The 13994-nt window shown below is 41.3% G+C and overlaps 1 protein-coding gene across 1 annotated transcript in view; it reads left to right on the top strand.

Moving 5' to 3' along the window:
* Positions 1-8626, top strand: part of Mturn (maturin, neural progenitor differentiation regulator homolog) — a 33934-nt gene extending 25308 nt beyond the window's left edge. Inside the window, exon 3 of the mRNA XM_069996013.1 lies at positions 3655-8626. Within this exon, the coding sequence (XP_069852114.1) occupies positions 3655-3765 (111 nt within the window). The 3' untranslated portion in view covers positions 3766-8626. The remainder of the gene's footprint in view (positions 1-3654) is intronic.
* The last annotated feature ends 5368 nt before the right edge of the window (positions 8627-13994 follow it).

Raw genomic sequence — 13994 nt, 5'->3', positions numbered from 1 at the left:
ACTCACTGAGTTATGATCTACATTCTAGGTAGATTACTAGGTAACTAACACACACAGTAAAAGTGTGAGAAATATTGCTTCAGGGAGTTTCTTGAAGAAGTAGGCAGGGACCTTTGAAACTACACGGTAACTAATATATTCACTAGCTTCTTGAAGGCACTCTCTAGCCTACATATACCTCCTCTACCAGTATAAACATACCAGCCCACTGTGTAGACTAGACTTCAAGTAGTTTACATCATTGTCTGAGAGTGTTCGAAAGAGGGTGTTAGTCCACAGGTAACTGCTGCTCAGTGTTTGAAGAACTTTAATTCTCAAGCATTTGTAGTTCTCCTCCTAATACAGCTCTTCATGGATGGATTTTCCCAAGGGATGCTTTGTAATCAGAGATCCTTCTCCAAACTTATTTTTTCTCTACCACTACACCCCAATCGCTGAAATAGGATTGCTTGAGTTTTAACTGTCAAGACGCATTTAACGGTACCTGGCACACCATCTTTGACTAGCCCAGTTCTTTTCCAAATAAGAAATGTTAGCAAAGACTCCAAGATCCTCACCACGCTTTAGTCCCTCTTCAATGGGGAAGATTTGGATCCAGAAGTTAAATTTAGAATTGTCTACCACCACCCCTCTTCTGGAATTTTAGACAGTGTTAGTCTGGTATTTTCTATTCTATATTTACATCCAGATTGTATGCAGGTACATATAGACTTTAGCACTGCTCATTCCAAGAAAAAGCATGTATTCTGCAGTAACATTGAAACCTCTAGCTGGTCAGCACTAAGTAGGCAAGTTCAAGGTAGCCTGATGGATACAGCTGATACCTACAACAGATCACTGGGGTTTAAATCTTACTTCGCCCCTTCCAAAGTGATCTAGAAAATCCACTCAACTTCTTTAGGTCTTACCTGCAAAGGAATAATACTAATAACACTGAACCCATAGGGTTATTATGAGGACAAAACAAATTAACTTGCTTAAGACAGTGCCTAGCAGATAGTAAGTTGATAATATTATCCATTACTGATAAATCTGAATTATAATAAAGTTATTTGGTTCAGTGGATTTTGAATGCAAGCCTAGGAATCAGATCAAGAAGCTGGAAGAAAAAAGTTTGCTTCTTCTTGCCAACTCACAGCAAGGGAGAACCAGTAGCCAACTATACAGCAGAAGAGAGGCATGGAAGTGGTTGGAAGCAGAGTGAAGTGGAAGACTCTTTCACAGACTGAACTTCAAGTATGTGAAGCGATAGAGTTTAACAAGAGGCATTTCCTGTGGCTAGACTATTGAGCAACGTAGCAATTTTACTTTCTCAGAGCTCTGGAGATGCCCTGCCCTGTGAGGTAGACTATTGTCTTGGTTCCTGATTTACAGATACTTCTTCTGAAGCTAACTGAGGCAGTGGCTTGGCAAAATTAAGGCCCAGTTAACTAGAGCCTTGGCATCCAGACTCCAGTTCCAGTGTCTTTTCCTATAACTTGTCAGCACACCTTAAAGCCCTTTATTAAGGTGCCCAAGAAGTCCAGAAAATAGCTTTACCTACTCTGAAAGTGCAAGAGGTGAGCTGCGCCAAAAAGAATGGTCAAAATACTTCCTGCCCAAGGCAGACGCTCTAACTATCTGCGTTGATGGCATACATAAAGTTTAGGTAAGGGCTAGAAAGAGGAGGGGTGGGGGAGCAAGAGGAGCAAGTGGTAATGGTTTACAGTTGGTATGCTAGGTCCCCTCCAATGAGACATGCTAAGCTATGGTTTGGGTTGAAGAAGACCCAATAGTAGACAAGGAAGACAAGTAGGTATATTCATACCTCAGCTTCACCCCTGTTATTCATGATATCATTGTGAACTGGCCTTGATGTTTTCCCCTGAGCTTCATCATTCTGAACCCAGGACTTCAAATAGTCACCACCCACCAGCTCCACAAGTGAATTACGCTTCTAATGAATTGAAAATCTAGAGGAAATGTCCAGGTGCATTTGACTTTCTAAAATTGAACCATGAAAGCATTTTTTGAAAAAGCACTGAGATGAAAGAATTAACAAAAAGTTGCCCCTTAGCTTGTGGCTCACACTTGTAATGCTAACTATGTGGGAGGCATGGTTCAAGGCCAGCCTGTGCAAAAGGTTTATGAGAGCCCCCCTCCTCAGCTGGTATCTGTACCCATTATGTACCCAGTATGTACCCAGTACGTACCCATTATTGTAGCTACATGAGATCCAGAGCATTGCAGTTTCATGCCATTCTAGTAAAAAAGTTTACAAGACCCATCTCAACAGAAAAGAGTCTGGGCATGACAGCACGTCTGTCAACCCAGCAATGGCAAGAAATGTAAATAGGATTGCCTCCATTTGGGCTATCTCGGGCAAGGTTTTACCTAAAACATGTTGAGAATAGAAGGTCAGAGGCATGGCTGAAGTGGTAGAGTGCCTATGGATAGCAAGTCTGAGGTCATACTCCAGTACCACCAGAAAGGATCCCAACAAGGAATAGCTTAGACCAGAGGGATTGATTGCCTGATTTTCAGGCTTTTCCTCTTATATTTCCTCATCTATTTCCTTTCCCTCATATATTCTATAGAATGGAAAAGGAAGTTGTGTGTGTGTGTGTGTGTGTGCGCGTGCGTGCGCTGGTCCTGGGGTTTAGACCACAAGGCTCAGTTGCTTTCCCTGAGCTTTTGTGAGGCTAGTGTTCTACCACTTGAGTCATGGTTCCACTTCTGGGTTTTTTTTTGTGCTTAATTGGAGATAAAAATCTCATAGACTTTCCTGCTTGGGCTAGGTTTGAACCATGATAAGGAAGTATTTTTGAAGCAATTATTACCCTGATACTTAACATGGTAAGGACAAAAGTATAGACATGTTTCTTGCTGAACATAGATACAAAAATTTTCAATAAAGTATTTATGAAATTCACTATGCATTAAAACAATGTGATCAGATTAGTTTCACTTCAGGGGTGCTAGGGTTGTTTAACATATACAAATCACTACATCTTATACAGCACATAAACTTACAATTAAGGACCAAATACACATGCATGATTACCTCAATAAATGCAGTATAGCCTTTGACAAAATTCAGTGTCCCTTCATGATAAAAAGCCTAACTGGAAATAGAAGGACTACATGGCAACGTAATACACATTGTACTAAATGCAGAAAATGGAAAACATTTTCTCTAAAGTCAGAAAGAGACAAGGGTGTCTACTCTCCCCATTCTTATTCAATATTATATTGGAATTCCTAGCCAGGACAGTAAGAGAAGAGAAAGAAGAGTAATTCAAGTTGGGTAAGAAGCCATATTATTTCCTTTTGGGGGATACATATATAGAGCTTTTAGGGAAGAAGACAGAGGTCTATATTTGGCATCTTGATGAGACATCAACCCTCTTCATCATATACTACCATTTATATCCTGGATGTAGAGATATTAAACATCTCTGCAGATGTTTTTTTTGTGTGTGTGTGTTGAAACCTTCCATAAATACAGAGACTCTTAGCTTCCTATTAAAACTGAGCTCTTTGGGTACTAGTTCATGGGGGGCTAAGTTAGTTAAAAACAATACTAGTTAGCTGTCTTGGGAATCTTAGCTGAGTTGCCATTGAATTCAGATGTGATGTTTAATTGTCTTCCTGCCTCTTGTTCTCTTCCTGTAGTTGCTGGGACTTCCAGATGCAGATGATGATGCATTTGAAGAATACAGTGCAGATGTGGAAGAGGAAGAGCCAGAGGCAGACCACCCCCAAATGGGTGTTAGTCAGCAATAACTCCTCAAGGGCACCTTCTGGAAGAGGATAGTGAGCCTCGTGGTACCCTAAGTGAGTCACGTGCTCCGGGTGTAGCCTTCTGCGTTAGCACTTGGAAACCGGACATCTAGTTCCCAGCTTTGTAATGATCACACAATCTCTGTAATGAGCTGTGTCATCACTTGGATTTAGGTTTGGCTTCAGAGAAGTGTCTATGGAATTGTCTTGGTAGTCTTTGCCACTTTCAATTTAGAGTCCATTCTGTGGCTGCCTGTTTCTCTCTTGAGTTTATGTTGGAGGATTAATATTCAGTGATTGGAATGAAGAGAACTCTGAATGTATTAAGGATTTGTTTTGAGCTCTTACAAGTGACCTTGCTGAGGAAAAGCATGGCAGAGGAGATACTCGACCTACGGTTTTTATATACTTTTTAAATATTCGTCAGTGAAAGATTTTGCTTATAAAGCATGAGTTTTAATAACTAACTGTTAAACTGCTCAAGTGCAAATTCACATGCAAAAGCAGAAAGGATAATCGCTTCACTTTGGATTAAGATGGTAAGAGGCCAAGGAACCTTGGAAGAGCTTCTCCATTACCGAGCTACTTGGGAATGTAGCAGCTGGTTCCTGGTCAGGTGTAAATTGTTACTTGCATGGTCAGCTGGGTTTTTTAACCTGACAATTACAAAGCCACTTAAAAAAAATCTCATAGTGGAAAACAAAGGGGATGACAAATATAATTTACTGATTTTTTTAAAAGCTGTTTATAAAATATCTCACATATAAAATGACACATTTACCTTCATAATAAGATGGCAACTTAGGAAATCATGAAAACACCCAGAATCCAAGTAAGTGCTACTTAAACTTTGAAGCCATAGATAAATTTTAAAAAAGCAGAATAAAAAAAAATGTAAAAACTATCATGAAATCCTTTACTTTCTTAATCTTTTATTCTTAAGTCAAGAAAAAGTTCCCTATGTCCTTTATTTAAATTATAACCAAGTACATTAATGTTCCAGATGACAGTGAATACTTAAAAGTGCATGAAAGTAGGAAGCTTTATCATAGGGTAGCTTGTTTAAAAGAGGGTCTTGTAATGAAAAAGATATATGGACAACCCATTGCTGTAATCATTTAGCAAACAATCATTTAGATATCCTCTGTAATGCTAAGATAGGATGATTTGAAACATTCATTTTTGTGGATCCTCTGCCTCTCTGGTTCTCGTAACTTAAGATGCAGAATTCCTCTTCTATAGCACTTGATTTCTCTGAGCTAAGTTGGGAAGGTTTAGACCATAGACATTTTGAATTCAAAATGAAACAAAAAGCCAACAGCTGTAGCAAAGGCCACTGAACCCATGGGAGTTGAGTATCTTCTAGTCGTGTTCAGTGGAAATCTGATTGTCTTAGCATTTTCTGTTTAATTTAATGGTGCCCTGAAGTGTTGGCCAGCTTATGGTCAAAAAGTATACTGTAGTTTTAAGTCATGAAGTGGAATAACTGGGTGATTTCCATCTGTGCTTTGGAACTCACACTTTGTTTCTGTTCCTGGGAAAACATACTAAAGGTTAAATTCAAATAATATGAATTTCCTTTGAGTCGCCTATTAGCAAAACCAAACTTACACTTTTATCCATTTCAGTAAGGAGATCCTGCCCTATGTATCCCTGCCTATGTTCCTACGGGCTCTGCTTACTGGCAAGAGGCGGGGCTCTGTATTCTGTAGCTCTCACCCAGAGTCAGTGATCTCTATTTTAACGTAATAGGCTGTCAAGAATGACCTCAGCAATCTTAATGAAGACTGCTGAGTAGCTTCCTTCGCTCCAAGGCAAACTAGAATTTTTTTTATTTTTTTATTGTGAAAATACTGTACAGAGGGGTTACAGTTACACGAGCCAGGTAATGAGTGCATTTCTTATCGAGCATTGTTGCCTCCTCCTTTGTTTTTCCCCTACCATCCCTTCCCTCCCATCTCCACAACTACACTCCTCCCCCCTGCCCACCCAAAAACTAGAAATTTATACCTAGAGGCTTAGAATCTAAATTTACCTATGTTTGGAAATGGAATGAACATTATTATAAAATGTATTTTATCAAGAAGGTATTTAGACTTTGACCAAATATACTGCAATATTTTCATTCTAATACTCTATCAAAATTTGGAGCCAGATTTAGCCATCAAGTGGGCTGGTGAGAATTCTGGCTTTTGTTCTGTTCCAGGAGGAGGGGGAGAAAATGGCACTGTCAATATTTTTCCATGTTAAAATCACAAAGGCATTCACGGATTGGATTGTTTCTTCTCAGACCTCTTTTTTCTCTCTCTGATGATTCTTTCCCTGCCAGCACTCTAATACACACACATGCACACATACTCACTCACACTCACACATTGGGCATTCTTCTGGGGCTGTGTGGACAGGCAGGTAGTGAGGTTAGAGAACCTTGAAAGGGTCCTAGAGTGAGGCCAAGTTTGTGACCTTTCCTAGACCTACATTCACACATGCCAGGAGGCAATACAGTTATGGAAGGAGTTTCACTTAGAGAGACACTCTTTTGGGGTTTGTTCATTTTGTTTTTGTCAGTCCTGGGGCTTGAACTCAGGATGCTGGACGCTGTCCCTGAGCTTATATGCTCAAGGCTTAGTACTTTACCACTGTGAGCCACAGTACTACCATCCCGTTTGGGGATGGTTGTTGGAGATAAGAGTCTCACATACTTTTCCTGCCCAGGCTGGCTTCAAACTACTATTCTCAGATCTCAGCTTCTTGAGTAGGGAGCATTACAGGCATGAGCCACGAGCACCCAGCACAGGTTCTATTCTTGACTATGGCATTGATTGTGTGATCTTGGGGAGCCAGCTAACTAGTTTCTGAAATAGGAATACTGGCCCTTCCAGTTTGTCTCCTGCCTGCCTTTAAAAATGTGTGTACATATGATTAACAATCAAGGAAACTTAAGAGACACAAAGAAGGAAAGACATTCTAATAGCGCCAAAGATTCTGCCCTTATAATGGCAGCTATTGAGGCTACCTTCTGATCTGATGTGGCTGGTAGAATTTTATTCCTTTAAGGAGTGGATAAAGAAGGGGGTAAAGATGTGTTTGTCTCGGCTGCACATGCTCTGACTTTGGAGGACAGAGCTTCTCTTTTGGCTCTAACACTCGTGGCTCTGGAGCTTTGAGATTAACTGAATAGTAGCTAGAAGAGAGTGAAAGATGAGTACTTTTTTGCCACTATATTAGGAGAAAGTGTGAACGTACAGTAAGTAAGCAAATGAGTGTGAGTGTGTGTATGAGAGAGAAGGGGGTGGGGAGGGAGAGAAACTAGAAACTAGATGGGAGAAGAAGGGGAGGGAGAGAGAGAAATGCACAGAAATAGAAATAGAAAAAAACAGAGACAGGATGAATAGGGAGACGGCTGGTTGCTTGTTGGTCAGATCTGAAATCTTACCTGTGATAATATTACAAAACCTTGATCCTGCATCTGAGTGAATCATGGAGACATTTTTCTGATGGCTGCCTGGATTCTTTCCCCTGCCTGATGATCACGTTGGGCAGGCTTCAGGAAAATCAGAGTAAATCACAAAGCAAGGGAGGAGGATGAAGCCCTCAACAGTGCCTGGCACTACCAGGCATTTGGTTACACTGGAATGTCTATTTGTGTGTTCCAGGCCCACAGCAGCACATAGCACATTTTGTTTTTGCATGAACAAAGCACAAAAAAAATCTGTTATATAGGAATGTTCTTCTTGCCTCCTGGTACCAGAATTAGGTTTTCAGCGTACATAAGTTAAATCTACTCTTCTAGTAGTGAGCTCCATTGTCTCGGTACAGACAGAAACTATTCTCTAGCACAACAGACATCTCTACATATTGTTTCCTTCGAAGAGCACAAAGTATAGTCCCGGGGGAGGTATGATCCAAGAGTATCCCCGCAGCTCGTTTTAGGAACCGGTTTTGCCTGTTAAAATGTATGAATTGTGAAGTTGGAATGAACAAAATGGTTACAGTGGGAATGGCTATAGGCAATGGGAGAATTAGGTCTTAAAAGTCAGGTCTGATTTTGTCTGTGTTTTAGAAAACAATGAGTTACCAACCATAGAAGGCATAGAAAGACTTTTATTAACTGTATCTCACAGTCTGCTTCACTCAGACAGACAGAGTGTGGAGGATTTGTTGGTGAAAGCCCTATGACTTAAAAATGTACCCCAGCTAGGGCCATAACAGGTGTTCTGTGTGTCTGTGGAATCACTTGGACGTCGGCTAGGGGAGCCTGGCCAGCACGCGGGCTTACAGATTCAAGAAGGGATGCGGTAACATGCCAGCGATGCAAACTTGGGTATCACCAGAGCTGCGTGATGTCATGTCCAGGAATGTTTTACCGCAGGCCTGGAGCAAGCCCACCTGTGCGCCTACTCCACAATGCTTCAGAGCTGTAGAAGAGCACAATGAAAACTCAAGGCAGAGAGCAGATGGTTTTATTCCCTAGAGTGCATATGGACTTTAAAGAAATGCCACTGTATTCAGAGAAGTCTGAAACTGCTTTTGCACAAATAGGCCTCTTTCATAAACAATCACTTATCTTGGTTTAATAACAGGTCTGATCTTTGCAATGGAAGTTTTTTTTAGGTTTTATACAGAAATAATTCTAAACATATCATGATGCCAGCAGCCTGTGGTGGCCATAGCCATGTGCTATGAACATTTCATATTAGAAACCTCACAGCATCCTAAAGCTGGATAATTATGAGCAGTTAAAAGTATGTGCGAGGCCACATAAAAATTAATGTTCAGTTTGCTCAGAACCACTTTCATCTTATTTGCTAACACAGAGAAAGCCGATGTTCTATGTGTAAATTGTCTTTCCACTCCCCCCCCCCCTTAAGATTCCTTACCAGGTACTTTACGGTAGCCTTATAACTTAAGTCATAAGACAAACAAACAGTGCTCTGTACAAATGTCGGCCTCTGCGGAGGAAGTAAATCTTCAGTGCCAGGAAGATCTGGAATGGACTTTAGTCCTAATTTGTGGATGTGTACGAAATAGAGCCACCTCTGGAGATATGCAGAGCAAGGGAGAAGCAAAAGCAAGACAATTTTGTTATTTTGTTTGGCAAAAAAAAAAGTGTTTCTATATTTCCTTTCAAAAAAAATCTCTTGTGGATTACAAAACTGTCAAATGAGTTGCCAGAAACTGTCATCCTTTGCTAGATGCCTGGAATAGTGTAAATTCTCTCTTGTACCCTGTCACCCTCTGCTCCTCTCCCATCCCTCAAGTATGAGGATCCAGTCCGATGATGTGATCATCACACACTTGCATTAAAGAACCTTCCAGACTTTGGTGGTCAATGCCTCTTTCTTTACTCTCTCCACAGAGTTAGTCTTATAAACACCTAAAGTGATTTTACAGATGAGGAACAAGGACATGGAAGAGGTGGACTAAGGAGGAAGTTGGTGGAGGGGAGCTATGGCTCATGTTCTGTAGTTTTCCACTCTTCCTTTGAATTGGTCTTGTATATCAGGATTTATTTTTTTCTAACTTACTTATAAAGCCTTAGTGACACAATTGGAAATCTGTGGTCTTGTGCACTGTTTCCTCACAACTTTTCTCCCAGCTGTTGGTAAGCAATGGCATTAAATTTTTTTTTTTAATCTGAAAGTTTGAAGTAAGCTTCATTATTTCTTAAGGGTAAGTCTCATGCGTCAAATGATTGGAAACAGGCTCAGCTTAGAGACTCTCGTATTGATCTAATAACTCACTCAGTTTGGGATTCTTCATCTTTGGTGTGGCTGCTGTCAGAGGTGTTAATGAAATGTGTGCATCCCAAACTTCATTTGTTCAACACTGACTGCAGCAAGGTAGTATAGACAAAGCCTATTTTATGGGACATTTGCTTTGTGACTGCAAGTTGATTGCTAACAGATACAGTTTATAAAGTACTGACTGGTCCTTTTGCTGTTGCAGAAACTAGCATTCGAAATTCATCTCCTCTTTGCAGTTAATCCTTCTGAAATTAATTCATAGAGCTAAAAGGTCTGGCTAAAGGCTGAGAACCTAGCTTAGTGGTATAGTGCTTGCCTAGCGTGCACGAAGTCCTGGGTTCAATTCCTCAGTACACATAAATAGAAAAAGCCAGAAGTGGTGCTGTGGCTCAAGTGGTAGAGTGCTAGCCTTGAGCAAAAAGTTCAGGGACAGTGTCCAGGTCCTGAGTTCAAGCCCTAGGACTGGCAAAAAAAAAATCTGGCTCAGGTTTGTTCCAGATGGATATTTTTTGTCCCTGGGAATATCCTCTCTCCTCCAACTATAGCATTTGTTTCTTCATGTTTAAACATAAGCACGAAGGCCTTGTTTGTGAGTTCGAATCAGGCATTAGTAGTTCATCTCTCCATGCTGTGGAGCTAGTGTGTGTGCATTTTGGGGATAAGGGGCAGTATACTCACAAGGGGATATTATCTCAAAAAACCACAGTTAGTGACTGGCACGGGCAAGCCCTTCTTCCATTTGAACCTGGATTCCATAGGGTCACATAGAAACAAAGGCCCGTAGAGTATAATAACACCATGTTGTGTGTGTTACTCAAAATGTCTGTCTCTGAATGTTTCCCTTGGCATTCCTGTATCTCCCTTTTCTTTACGGTATGTATTAATGAGCCAGAAGTTACAAAACTGACAGACTAGATGTCTTCCTTGGAGATGTGCTGAACAATCTTGTTTCCATAGTGCAGTTGGTGATGGAGAGTCAAACTTAGGAGTACCACATGGTTCCCAGCACACATAATGAGGGGGCGTACAACATCAGAAATAAACCTCACTTTCCAGTGTTTGGCCCACTAGGGCTGAGCTTTGTGGTCTTGCTGTAGGCACACAGGTATGTCTAGAATATAGTTTTGCCTGGTGCCCTTTTGGATTGGGTGACAAAATGTTTCTCCTACCTCGGTTTGACAGGCTTGTTCATCTGGTAGTGTGAAAACTAGAAAAAAAAATTCCTTCCGAAATACCTGGCTCTGTACTTTTCCCATTAGTACCATAGAAAACAAGAAAGCTGAAATGCTTTCCTTGTCTCTGATTGACTACCCCCTTCTGCCCCCTTTTTCCTGTAGAAAACTATTTATTTTTTTAAACAGGCAAGTTACAATTAGGCACCTAAAAAACAGATATTCGTTTCCTACCAGGGAACATAGAAGGCAAAGATGCTTTCTGCTTGTTTTCAAGAGAAATACTACTGCAGAAACCGGCTGTAAACACCAGCATTGAAATGAAGTGAGTCCTTTGGAATGCTTTCTAAGTGAAGACCACTAGGGGGCAGCACAACATTACAGAAAGTGCAGAGACCTCACCTGCTTCTCGCTTTGGAGCCATTGGGAAAACCCAGACAGGGTGGGACAGGAGAGGGGCCTAACTCCGCTAGTACTGGATGGAGATGGAGATGCAGCATACTCTCCTTTAAACTCCTGATTTTTGACTTTTTTTTCTTTGCATTTTCTCACTTGTCTGTAGCACTCAGGTCAGCTCATTGACAAGTGTGGAATTGAGCTTATTCTGTGAGGGTCTGGAGACATGCCAAAGACTGAATTTGGTATTGGGCAGGATCAAGACTGCTCTACATTTGGCTTTCTGCCTGTAGGTTTTGCTAAACCCTGAGATTCCCAACAGACTTCAGAGGTCCCAAGGCCGAAATGAGATGATGGCCTTTTACTTACAACCCATACTTGAGTCCCTGAGGCCTGTGCTGGTCAGGGGCCAGATAAGGAAAGGACTTGACCCTCTCTAGGGGACCTGGCCAGAACTGAGATGGTAAGTAGCTAGACACGTAAGGGGCTCGAGGGCACCAGATGCAAGGGCATGGCTACAGGCTTTATAGGCCACTTGTATCCAAATTACAAATCAGAGGCAGTTTGGGGTGTCCCCAGAGGCTCCTACACTAGCTCTGGGTTTCCTTTAATACCGGCAAAGAACAGGAAAACTGTGAGGCTTCCTTCCCTTTCTCTTTGGTTCAGGTCTTCCTTCCTTCCTTCCTTCCTTCCTTCCTTCCTTCCTTCCTTCCTTCCTTCCTTCCCTCCCTCCTTCCTTCCTTTCTTTCCTTCTCTTTCTTTCTTCTTTCTTTTCTCTTTCTTTCCTTCCTTCCGTCCTTTCTTTCTTTCTTTCTTTCTTTCTTTCTTTCTTTCTTTCTTTCTTTCTTTCTTTCTTTCTTTCTTTTTCTTTTCTTTCTTTCTCTTTTCTTTCTTTCTCTTTTCTTTCTTTCTTTCTTTCTTTCTCTTTCTTTCTTTCTTTCTTTCTTTCTTTCTTTCTTTCTTTCTTTCTTTCTTTCTTTCTTTCTTTCTTTCTTTCTTTCTCTCTTTCTCTCTTTCTCTCTTTCTCTCTTTCATCAAACCAGACAGCCTATGCCAGAGTCAAATGACAGTAACAGTTGTACTTGATAGAGGATTGCATTGTGTCTGGGACCTACATACTGAGAAGGGGTCCTATTGGAAAGGTCAAAAATTGTCACAAGCACAAAAGAGAACCAGGCTTTCTAGAAAAAACATCTTCACATTTTGTGACCTAACAGAAGTTTCCCTAGTATCATTATATTTAAAAATGCTGGGTATTTTTTTTAACCTTGGTCAGATTTTCAACAGCCCAATAACTTTAAAATAAATTTTCTTGAAGCAGACAGTGCTTGCTTTGTGAACATACTCAAGCTGTATGTGCTATTATCTATAAAAATGTATTCAGCCGGGCGCTGGTGGCTCACGCCTGTAATCCTAGCTACTCAGGAGGCTGAGATCTGAGGATCGCGGTTCAAAGCCAGCCCGGGCAGGAGAGACCGTGAGACTCCTATCTCCAATAAACCACCAGAAAACTGGAAGTGGTGCTGTAGCTCAAGTGGTAGAGCGCTCGCCTTGAGCTGAAGAGCTGAGGGACAGCGCCCAGGCCCAGAGTTCAAGCCCCACGACCGACCAAAAAAAAAAAATGTATTCATAGTCCTTGCAGAGGAGAAAGGCCTATACAGAGCTTTTTTTAAATTTGTGCCAGTACTGGATCTTGAACTCTGGGCATTGATGCTGTCCCTTAGCTTTAGGGTAGCACTCAACCACTTGAGCCACAGCTCCAATTCCAACTTTTGCAGGTTAATTAGAGATGAGAGTCTCACCCATTTTCTTCTCTGGTCTGGCTTTGACCTGTGATCTGCAGATCTTAGCTTCCTGAGTAGCTACGTTTACAGGCGTGAGCCACTGGTAGCTGGCTTGATACTCATCAAATTTTAGCTACTTTAATTGTCAGTGTCACTAGTTCTGTAAGGTGAATATAATTAATATTCTTCTTTTAAAATTGAAACTAAGAGGTTCAGAGAAACTAACTAACCACGTATCTAATAAGATCTAGGAATCAACCATTTGCCTTCCTTTCTGGCTTCTTTCTTCTAAGTCTTGTCTGTCCTTTGCTCAGTTCTTTACTAAAGCAACTTCGCAAGTCATTCACAAGGGACCACTGAGTGAGGCCTTCTTACGATGAAGGACTTCTACTAAAACATAAATAGCTGAAGCTCACCTTTAGTTGAGACTTAACCTGAGAACATACAATTTTTGAAATTTCCTGGGTTTGTCTAAGCAAGGTTGGGCCTGGTTGGTACTTGGATGGGAGACGGCCTAGGAAAAGTAGGTACTGTTAAGCTTTTGCCTGCATCCATCAGACTTCTACCTCCTGCCTCCATTCCTGCCTGCTTCCTCCCTGCCTCCAGTCCTCATTTTCATTTTATTGTATTGTAAGGTTGATGTCAGAGGGGTTACAGTTAGATAAGTAGGTAATGAGTACATTTCTTGTCAAACTTGTTACCCCTCCTTTGTTTAGCCCCACTTTCCCTCCCCCCAAGTTGTAAAGTTCATTTCCAACACAGTGTCTTGTGAGTATCGCTGTTGCATTGGTTCTCCCTTTGTCCTGTCTCCCCAAATCTGATAAATGTATATCCACAGGGCACCAAAATCAAAAATAGTGACAACAGGGGATCAAACAAAAGGGGAAAAAATGAAAGAAAAAAGAAGTAACTTCACACAGTACATTAAAAAAAAAAAACAAAAATAAAGACAAAACATAAACAACTTCTTGTTTTCATGTCCAGTAGCGTCTTCTTGGAGCCAGGCCAGCCCAACGAGCCTGCTTCTTTACACCTCCCTGGCTTCGCTCCACTGTCTCACCCCTCGCGCCCACACCCTCCGCTTTTGCATATCCTGCTAAAAGCACACTACACTACACATCCAGCTCCACGCT

Source organism: Dipodomys merriami, unplaced genomic scaffold (assembly GCF_024711535.1).
Source record: "Dipodomys merriami isolate MVZ:Mamm:240054 unplaced genomic scaffold, mDipMer1.0.p SCAF_5, whole genome shotgun sequence".
In the NCBI taxonomy this organism is placed as follows: Eukaryota; Metazoa; Chordata; class Mammalia; order Rodentia; family Heteromyidae; genus Dipodomys; species Dipodomys merriami.
Note: the sequence above shows the minus strand (reverse complement) of the source record. Positions and strands in the feature narration are given on the sequence as shown.